This window comes from Bombus pyrosoma, linkage group LG1, assembly GCF_014825855.1.
Source record: "Bombus pyrosoma isolate SC7728 linkage group LG1, ASM1482585v1, whole genome shotgun sequence".
NCBI lineage: Eukaryota > Metazoa > Arthropoda > Insecta > Hymenoptera > Apidae > Bombus > Bombus pyrosoma.
This window is the reverse complement of record NC_057770.1, coordinates 2,963,631-2,972,641: the sequence shown is the minus strand read 5'-3', so window position 1 is coordinate 2,972,641 and position 9,011 is coordinate 2,963,631. Positions and strand designations below refer to the sequence as shown.

The 9,011-nt window shown below is 27.7% G+C and overlaps 4 protein-coding genes across 9 annotated transcripts; 2 read left to right on the top strand and 2 right to left on the bottom strand.

The window, feature by feature from the left end:
* Window positions 1-8: 8 nt before the first annotated feature.
* Window positions 9-1,009, bottom strand: LOC122571374 (probable 28S ribosomal protein S6, mitochondrial). The gene is made up of 4 exons (XM_043735036.1): window positions 829-1,009; window positions 576-715; window positions 337-501; window positions 9-255 (listed from the first exon to the last, which is right to left on the bottom strand). The coding sequence occupies exons 1-4, from the start codon at window positions 871-873 to the stop codon at window positions 153-155; spliced, it is 453 nt and encodes a 150-aa protein (XP_043590971.1). The 5' UTR covers window positions 874-1,009; the 3' UTR covers window positions 9-152.
* Window positions 1,010-1,143: 134 nt separating this feature from the next.
* LOC122571348 (iron-sulfur cluster co-chaperone protein HscB) lies at window positions 1,144-2,188 on the top strand. The gene is made up of 3 exons (XM_043734981.1): window positions 1,144-1,528; window positions 1,598-1,854; window positions 1,925-2,188. Exons 1-3 carry the CDS (start codon window positions 1,160-1,162, stop codon window positions 2,052-2,054), a joined length of 756 nt encoding a protein of 251 aa, XP_043590916.1. The 5' UTR covers window positions 1,144-1,159; the 3' UTR covers window positions 2,055-2,188.
* A 161-nt stretch (window positions 2,189-2,349) lies between these two features.
* Window positions 2,350-3,627, bottom strand: LOC122571365 (adenylate kinase isoenzyme 6). Of its 2 annotated transcripts, XM_043735022.1 has the most exons (4): window positions 3,550-3,627; window positions 3,022-3,172; window positions 2,761-2,912; window positions 2,350-2,701 (listed from the first exon to the last, which is right to left on the bottom strand). In XM_043735022.1, exons 2-4 carry the CDS (start codon window positions 3,062-3,064, stop codon window positions 2,360-2,362), a joined length of 537 nt encoding a protein of 178 aa, XP_043590957.1. In that variant the 5' UTR covers window positions 3,065-3,172; window positions 3,550-3,627; the 3' UTR covers window positions 2,350-2,359. The 2 variants fall into 2 exon arrangements, with proteins under 2 accessions (XP_043590957.1, XP_043590948.1); XM_043735013.1 differs by lacking the exon at window positions 3,550-3,627 and having other exon boundaries at window positions 3,022-3,424.
* LOC122571328 (maternal B9.15 protein-like) lies at window positions 3,525-8,580 on the top strand. 5 transcript variants are annotated; one of them, XM_043734942.1, is made up of 3 exons: window positions 3,525-3,657; window positions 4,288-4,995; window positions 5,109-8,580. In XM_043734942.1, exons 2-3 carry the CDS (start codon window positions 4,552-4,554, stop codon window positions 5,460-5,462), a joined length of 798 nt encoding a protein of 265 aa, XP_043590877.1. In that variant the 5' UTR covers window positions 3,525-3,657; window positions 4,288-4,551; the 3' UTR covers window positions 5,463-8,580. The 5 variants fall into 5 exon arrangements, with proteins under 5 accessions (XP_043590877.1, XP_043590903.1, XP_043590893.1 ...); XM_043734968.1 differs by having other exon boundaries at window positions 3,567-3,664; XM_043734958.1 differs by lacking the exon at window positions 3,525-3,657 and adding an exon at window positions 3,672-3,804.
* The last annotated feature ends 431 nt before the right edge of the window (window positions 8,581-9,011 follow it).

Below are 9,011 nucleotides of genomic sequence, written 5' to 3'. Positions count from 1 at the left end.
GTGACCTATACATTTGCTAAATTATTTTCATTTTATTTGGCTTTGCTCAAATAACATATAATCAAATTTACATAACTCCACAAATTTGTAACTTCTACGTATTTTATTCTTATACTATACATGATATATTGTATCGTGATCAAGTAATTCATTCATCGCAAGAAAGGATAATAATCAAGATTAGAATTATACTTGAATTGAGATCTGTACCGCTTATGTTTCTTGGCTTGTTCTAAAAGTTTTAACACACTGGGTCTGTTAAATAAAAAATATATATGAAACAGTTATTACAGATAAAATATATAAAGATGCTATCTAAACTTTAAAAGTACTTACCTATAAGGTGGAGGTAACATCTCTTCTTCCCATGTGCATTGTACATTTTGAGGTGGAATATTTTGTTTATATACCTTTGCTCTAATAATACTTATATTTCTTCCACAATCGTCTTCAAGTTTACTAATTTGAGATGGTGGCATATCAAAACAAATCATGAAATGTCTGAATATAATAAGAATTATCTGATTAAGACATATTATTTAAATGTACAAAAGAAAATAATTGTAAATACTTACCTAGCGTGTGTATTAGTATTACCATGAGCAGATGCTACGCATGGAAGTTGCTTATCACCCCAATTTTCAATTTTTCTAATAAATCCACCTGTCTCAAATATAGAATTTGCCACATTCTTTAAGACAGATGCATATTGTGCCTACAAATATAATTTGTTATTTTAATTGTTAATCATAACGTAAAAAATTTATTTTGAGGTTAAGAAATATGTTAAATGTATCTTGTAAAATGCGTTACGAATTAATATGATACCTTGTTTGCTATTCGTATTAATAATGGCATTTCGTAGGTCGGCATGTTCGCATAATATGTTTACTCTTAATTTATAATTGAAATTTTATTTGGAACACTACCTCCTTATTGATACTAATTCGAACCACGAACTATATAACCTGACGTGATATTTTACAACCTACTAAATAGATTTCTCTTATAATATCAAATCATTTATAGTTTATACAATTAATAAATATTTAATGTTGTTAATTGTTAATCTTTTGTCATCGATTAAAAATTACGTATTTATAAGTGTTTATTTCGATATCAAGACATAACAAAGTTATGATAACCTTATACCGAAATTATGTACTTCAGAAAATCTTTTTTTAATTTTATAAAAAAGTATAACGTCTTGTATCTAAATCTTATACAACAGCAACAAAATCTACATTTGTATTATGTAGATAAAAATTACATCTCTCCTTCAACGTTAACAAACATATTACAATATTCAAGTAATAGTCTGTCAAAATGTTGGAACTGCAATTTTGTATATAAATCTGACTTGTTTTGCTCCAAATGTAAGGTATTACAAGAACCACCTGAAAATTTAACTTATTTCGATATAATAGGAGTCCCGAAAAGTTATGATGTTAAAGTTACGGAAATTCAAAAAAAGTATAAGGAGCTCCAGAAACTGCTACATCCTGATAAATTTGGTACCAAATCTGAGGTGAGTGCATTGCTGATTATAATAGACATACTAATATATTTATCTCAAAATATATTTTTTTTTTTACAGAAAGAAAAGCAATTTTCTGAAACCCTATCATCGCTAGTGAATAATGCTTATAGCACATTAATACATCCACTAAAAAGAGGATTATACATGTTAAAATTAAATAACATAACAATATCGGAAGAAACAGACAATGTGAATGCAGAATTTTTAATGGAAATCATGGAGAAAAATGAAGAAATAGAAGATGTTGGAGATGACGTAGAGAAAATAAAGAAGCTAGTACAAGAGAATGAAACTATGCTAAATAATTTAACAAAGTAATATTTTTTTCACTGAAAAATGAATCCATTATTTTCAAACTAATTAATGAGCACATTTTTCATATAGGGAAGTAGCAGATGCATTTCGACAGGAAAATATCAAAAAGGCAGAATGTCTTCTTATACGAATGAAATATTATGATAGTATAAATACTAAATTAAGAAAATTAAAGCATGATCTAGGTATAATAGAATGAACATAATTTTTAGTATCATATGAAACATTTGTAATATAACATAGATTAATTTTTATGTATAAATGTATATTGTTAATGTGAAAAGTATGTTGTAATGTATTTATTGTTTATAAATATAAACATTTTATTATATATTTAAATCTTTATTTATTAATATATGAATAATATTACATTATTTTCGTCTGTTTATTGTTTTTGTACTAAACAGTATTATTCTGTAACCTTGTAAAACAATATGTGTTAAAATAGTAAAATAAAGGCACTATTGTATAAAAAAATAAAATAACAAGACTTATAGAGTTAAATTATTCTTCTTTATTATCCAATTTCCACTGTTCGATCCATTGACATATTCTATTTACATTGTCTGTTAGTTGATTTATATCATCACTTGTCAGTTCGTGAACTATTTCTTTCTCAAACGTTGTCGTCGCCTGTTCAAGAATAATTTGAAATATTTCACACTGTATATTATCTTCCAACTTCTTTCCTGTATAACCCCTTTCCTTTAAGCGATCATACAAAATAGTATTGTCTGTTCTTAACACAAAAACAATGTCAAACCAGTCTTGAGGGAAAAAGTCGCACCCATGATAATCAACTACCATTCCACCTTTACACATAAGGTCTTCCATTTCATCCAATAACTGCGATTGAAAAATATAGTATTCATAAATATTTAATTAGAATTTCTTTTATAAATTACCTTTTCCTCGTCTAAAACAGGACACTCATATACTTCATCATATTCTTCCAGGCAGCCTTTTTCAATAGCAAAATCGCTAACCTCAATGCAAGTTAATCCAGTTTTCCGACATAAAATACGAGACAGTAAACTTTTTCCTACCCCAGGTGTACCTATATACGAAGAGTTTGTTATTTCATTTTATTTAATTTCTGAATGAACAAATTCAGAAGCAGCTATTGTATTTACTTATTTTAGAAAAACAGTGGTTATTAAATTTACCTGTTATTAAAATGTTTGGAAGACTTCTATTTATATCGGCCATCTTGATAGCAATACGTGTATAAATACGAAATTTTATTATGAGTAACGCGTGAGTAACAACTTATGAGTAACAGATTACTTATCCTGGTAGGCTGAGTTGAGAAGTAAGCTACGAATTGAATTTTGATAGATTTAAGAATGTTTTAAAATTTTTTTCATTTGACTAACATTTTTGTCACTTTTTACATTCACTATTAATAATAAAAGCTTAAAACTCTTAAAACTTTAATAAATTTCGTTTAGGTTTCTAGTTTCTGTATGAAAAATCTTTAAGAACTGAAATTAACCATCCCAAATCTATACACGAATTAATGAAGACAAATCACTTTTTATATAAATTAAATTTCTTTCAAAACATATAGAATCTTGTCTTAGAATCTTATATTAAGAGTGTAAGTTATAATCTGATGATTTTAAAATTATTTTTCTATCTCTGTAATATTACGAATAGGAGCAACTGTCGAAGGTCTATATTTTTTTACATACTTCATGGACATTGATGCAACGTAACACGTGTTGGGTCGAGTACGTTTATTTAAAGAGAGTGAAGACGTAGTAGTTTCACCAGAAACACGGAATTTTCATCACTGAATTGTAAGAGGTCAATTTAATATTAGTACTAAATCTTTATGTATATCAAACGAAAGTATACGCGGCAGCAGTAAAATATTATGATAAATAAATAATCACCAAGACTGTGAGTTGTGATATTTCAGGAACAATCGCTCACGGCACGACCTGGTACGACAAGAATGAGCTGGCATAATTCGTTGTGCTCATTATTTCGAAACAATCGTTTTTTCAAATTTGATGTACTTTACAATGGTGCCGTTTGCCTTGTTTCTGATTATTAATCGTCGTGATTGCAGTGTAATTCGTCAATATTGTTTCTTTAAATGATTTTCCTAACCTGAGTTATTATGGTTTATAACCTAATTAATACCCATAACATATTGTTGTGTAGTTCTACTGTGAAACGAAATCAGTCGTTTTGTGTGTTGATATACATATCTATAATATAATGTAACAAGTCATGTGTACTTAATATAATCAAAATTTACTTGTTTAAACGTTTTTTCCCATTTGGCCATTAGAAAAACAAACAAACGAGATTCTTATAGACACATATGTGAGCTTAGTTTTATAGAATATTAGTGGATATAAACTTATAAAACATTGAACTTTTGAATGATTTATTACTAATAATCTTTTATATAATTTCAGGTAGGAATAATAAAAGATAATTGGAATAAACTGCGCATGTGAAAGTAACAGTAAAATAGCTTAGCAAAAGCTGTTTTCCAAACAAAAATAAAAGAAAAACATCATAGATCATACAAAATTTAGGCATTGCTGCGGTGCAGAAGGGCTCTATGTGCTCCACATCAGCTTCAGCAAATGATACTTTAGTTTTCAAGAATATTGTATCACAGCATCAAAGGAGAATTTCATCTGCAAATTATAAACTTGGTACACGACAGAGACAACATGCGCAACGAAATTACTGCAGCAGTACTATTCTTAGTACAGCTGATAGAAAAAAACGAAAAATTTAGTCCTGATCAATTGGAATGTTTTAAACGACGTTTGGTAGAACTGCTGACGGAACGTTTTAAAAATCATTGGTTTCCTGACAAGCCATTCAAAGGCCAAGGTTATCGTTGTATTCGTGTAAATGGTCATAATCGGAGGGATGCAACTTTAGAGAGTGCTGCCAATGCAGCTGGAGTAAAATATGAAGATCTATCATTACCAGTAGAATTAACGCTTTGGGTTGATCCCAATGAAGTTTGCTGCCGATTTGGAGAGAGCAAAGGGTCATATTGTACATTGGCTTCATTTGACGATAAGGAAAATACTGTACCAATTTTTCAAGGAAATGAAGGATTAGAAAAGGAAAATAAACAATCTGAGGGGCCGACTAAGATACAGGTTAATATATGTTGCTATGTACATGTCTATATTTATTTTCTCTTAATAATAAGAGATAAGAAAAGTAATTAAAAAAAATTAAGTAAGAAATAATATATTTTTATGTCTTACAGAAATCCCCTTTGACTAGTAATACAGATCAGCAACAAAAATCAAAACCACTAAGCTCTGCTAATCAAAATCAACAGCATAGCAATAATGGTACAGGTAGGAAACGCAATCTAAACAGTCCGAGATTGCACCTAAATAGAAACCGTTCCTGGTTTGGTCACTCCTTCAGTATGGGCTATGGTCCTCATCCAATAAGTCAACCATGGTATAATATTATGCCTCCTCATTTTTTGGGTGGTCCATCTCCACCTCCTTTTATGGGTCACAGAGGAAACAAATGGATTCATCCACCATCCTACCCTACAGGACCTAGCCGGTTCCATCATTGGTCTCCCAAAGCTGCTCTTAAAGTATAAAGAATCCCTCCTTATGAAAGTAGTTAAGAAATCTGTTCCTTTTTATAAATAAGATCACAACATTTTTTTACCAATTAAAAAATTTTATGTTTTGATGTAAAACTACATGACATTTATAGCAATTCTAAAAATATATTGTTATTATTAAGACTATTATTTACATTTCAATATGAACGTCTTTGTATTAGGAACAGGTTTATTAACATTTCAGTGACGAGAATTATCCATTCTGTAATTACAAATGACCTTGTTCGAATTACGACTAAGGCTTACGATTTTTTATGATGAGAAATGTTGCATTATTACATGTTATACATAAATAATTAATTGAATGATAGATGTTTAATTCCGGATGCAAGGTTGCTTGTAAAATATTAGATTAGTCAGAATTTAATTAGAATGAATTAAGTCATTGATGTGTAAGACATAAAAAAGATAAATGTCATATCACTTGTGACACTCTTTCTGATTAATCCTCGGAGAAAGGATTTAGTAGGAGATAGATCATAGGTATTTCGAGAGGAAGCAGTATTGATTTTAAGTGAATTTCTTAAATTGAATACAATTCTTCTTTAAATTATATGTAATAAATTTTAATGCCTTATATAGGCGATCTCAGTTCATTAAATAACATTTCATGTTTGAAATTCTGTCATATAACAGAGATAAAGAGTTTCGAAGGAAATTCTTTTCTATCATGTGTATATATGTAGTGTATTCACGATAACTGGAGCTTCAAAGTTCGCCTTATTTTTCAGTATTGTTATAGCGAAGATAAAATAGAGAATTTAGATAATATGATCTATCAACTTGTTAAGATAGTAATACTCTATAACAATATTGACAAACCACGTAAGCTTTGAAATTCTAGTAACACTGATTTGAGAATGACGTTTGACGAGTTCAAATCAACTTTTACTGTATATTATTATATTGTGTTAACGAATAGAGAGAAACAATGTAGCTTCTGAATTTGCAGGTCTGTGGTGCAAAGAAATTTAGTATATTTTCGCTTTAAAGGCACATCATACCTGTTATGTAATACATACTGCCTCCAGTAGAGATTCTATTAATAATCGTTTATGTTAGAAGATTATTAACAAGTGCATGAATTTCATAATTAACGTTACAAAAATGATGATTTATTTTAATCATGCTCTTCATGCTACATGAAAATATATTGAGCTTATTGCTTTTAAGTAAAACTACTAAAACTTAGCATTTAAGAATATACATCATTGATGTTAGTAGATCTATAGCTTATCACAGTTGAAACTTTAATTCTATCATACTAATGCAAATGTGTACATTCAATTCAATTCTTGTATATTGTAGACAATTGATAATATCATAGTAATTTATGCTCTTGCTTTGTTAACAACATAAATATATGTTTGATTCTTATTTGGGAATTATCTATGTATGAAGGACTCAAAAACCAAATCAAATAAATAAGCCTCCTAATTATTACTTCATACAGTATTTTGAGTGTTACAATAGTTTACTATTCTTGCATCTTGCTGTTTACCTACAATTGTTTCATTCAGATACATTTGTGTAAATGTACATATTACTATGTTTATAGATGTAACAAAATAATATTCTTTAATTTTTATATTTAAACACCACTAGTGTTTGGTTTTTGAACCTTTCACACATACGCGAACGTTTTAATCATACATATTTAAAGTATGCAATTTTGTTCAGTTTATGTTGTAACATAGAATTATTCATAAAGGTAACTTTCACTTTATTTATGCAATTTTAATGTGAGAATTACTTTTATGAGTGAATTAACATTGTATGTAAAATGCAGTGTGTAGTGTATTTTATTAGTATATTATTAATTTATATGGTTAAATCATTTTATGAACTTTTCTTTAATATTCTAAAACACAAAATTGGCGGAAATCTGAAAAATTTAAATCGGATAGGATAGGTATTATTATCCATTACATAATATTTGATGACACAAATTTGAATATTGTTGCTAGATACACTTAGTGCCCTTAGATAAATTTCTAAAGATAAAACCGGATACAACATAAATATTATTGAGCAGACTGTGTTAAGGAATTTTAATCAAATATGTAGTATAAATTTTGCAACTTTCATGTTCAACATTTAGCATTGTTTAATATATGCATGAAATTTGCTGTATTGTAGGTGATTCTTGTGTTCAATTTGTTAAAACTTATTCAGAAGAGTCATTTTGTTGTTATGAAAGGTATAAAAATTCTATATAGATATTATAATGTATATGTAGAGTTAAGCAATGTTGCATTCGGACATATTCTTTTATTAATATATATGATGCTCAACATTTGAAATGTTCCAAACTTTTTAATTGTGTTCATATATTAAAAAAAAAAAAAAGAAAAGATACACTTTATGCTCCATACAATAAACATATTCAAATAATAGAAAATATTCAGAAACAATTTTTTGATAAAAAAAATCTATATTCAACTAACATGTGATAAAATACGTAGTATTAATGTACATTTGCATTCTTGAGAAGAAAAAGAATTAAAAAGATTTTAGGCAAAAAAATATTCCCTTTTATATAAAAAATTCTTTTATATCTGTATCTTCTTAAGTACATACATTATAGCTAGGCATTAACATTGACAAGTGAATATAGTGCTTTGGCGTAAAAAATTGAAGTTCTTCAGATTGTTAAAAAAAAAACAAAAGAAATTTACACAATATTAAAGAAAAAATCGAAGATTTCAATTTGAAGTACTTTTTTTTTGTATATTCAATACCTAGAGAAAAATTTTAACATTTCATTATTGTACATTCTATTATCGTCTATGAGACTGTACTTTACAATCGTGTAGAAACAATGTATCCAAGAAGGAAAACAGGTTTGATATTAGGCTTTAATGTTTGGATCATTTCGATTGTAGGGTAAGGCACTATATAAACATATGCATATATTCTATCACTGCTGTGTCATATGTTATAAATCTACTTCTTGCATAATTATGCAATGATAATTATAATCCTGTTCTACAACCACATTGATCTTCGCATTTTTTCATAACTTTAAATATATATATCTGTTCAATATTTTGTTTCGTGTTATCTAATAAAAACTATATTAGACATTCAAGCAAACTATTTATACATCATTGATTGTACAACCTCTTTACTTTTACCATTACAATCAAAATTTCTAGAATTATTAAACAATAATGAATGAAATTTCAAAATATTCTAGGAAGATTCGTATCTGCACTGGAAAAACATAAAGAATCATAATAAAACCGTATTATTAATTACAAATTAATTTTTACCCTATTATTTTATAGGTAATATGTTGCCTTTTCGGATATAATGAAATAGAAATTGTTTTCATTTCGTCTTTATTAATTTTTGGTTTTCGTTTAATGTCGATTTAAAATTACACGATGCATTTTTTTGTAAATGAGAAAATAATATTTTGTAACGTCTCTTATTTTTTCGAATATTATACGAAACATATTGTTATATTATTATCATTAACATTTGTATGATTACAAACATTATATATGAGATATAATA

Bases quoted from the DNA above. Each gene is read 5' to 3' on its own strand.
- LOC122571374 (XM_043735036.1), bottom strand. From the start codon at position 873: ATGCCGACCTACGAAATGCCATTATTAATACGAATAGCAAACAAG. The intron at 502-575 runs GTAAGTATTTAC...TATTATATTCAG, and splicing joins AATACTAATACACACGCTAG to ACATTTCATGATTTGTTTTG. The intron at 256-336 runs GTAAGTACTTTT...TTTATTTAACAG, and splicing joins ATGTTACCTCCACCTTATAG to ACCCAGTGTGTTAAAACTTT.
- LOC122571348 (XM_043734981.1), top strand. From the start codon at position 1,160: ATGTACTTCAGAAAATCTTTTTTTAATTTTATAAAAAAGTATAACGTC. The intron at 1,529-1,597 runs GTGAGTGCATTG...TTTTTTTTACAG, and splicing joins AATTTGGTACCAAATCTGAG to AAAGAAAAGCAATTTTCTGA. The intron at 1,855-1,924 runs GTAATATTTTTT...TTTTTCATATAG, and splicing joins ATGCTAAATAATTTAACAAA to GGAAGTAGCAGATGCATTTC.
- LOC122571365 (XM_043735022.1), bottom strand. From the start codon at position 3,064: ATGGCCGATATAAATAGAAGTCTTCCAAACATTTTAATAACAG. The intron at 2,913-3,021 runs GTAAATTTAATA...CTTCGTATATAG, and splicing joins TCCAAACATTTTAATAACAG to GTACACCTGGGGTAGGAAAA. The intron at 2,702-2,760 runs GTAATTTATAAA...TTTCAATCGCAG, and splicing joins CTGTTTTAGACGAGGAAAAG to TTATTGGATGAAATGGAAGA.
- LOC122571328 (XM_043734942.1), top strand. From the start codon at position 4,552: ATGCGCAACGAAATTACTGCAGCAGTACTATTCTTAGTACAGCTGATA. The intron at 4,996-5,108 runs GTTAATATATGT...TATGTCTTACAG, and splicing joins AGGGGCCGACTAAGATACAG to AAATCCCCTTTGACTAGTAA.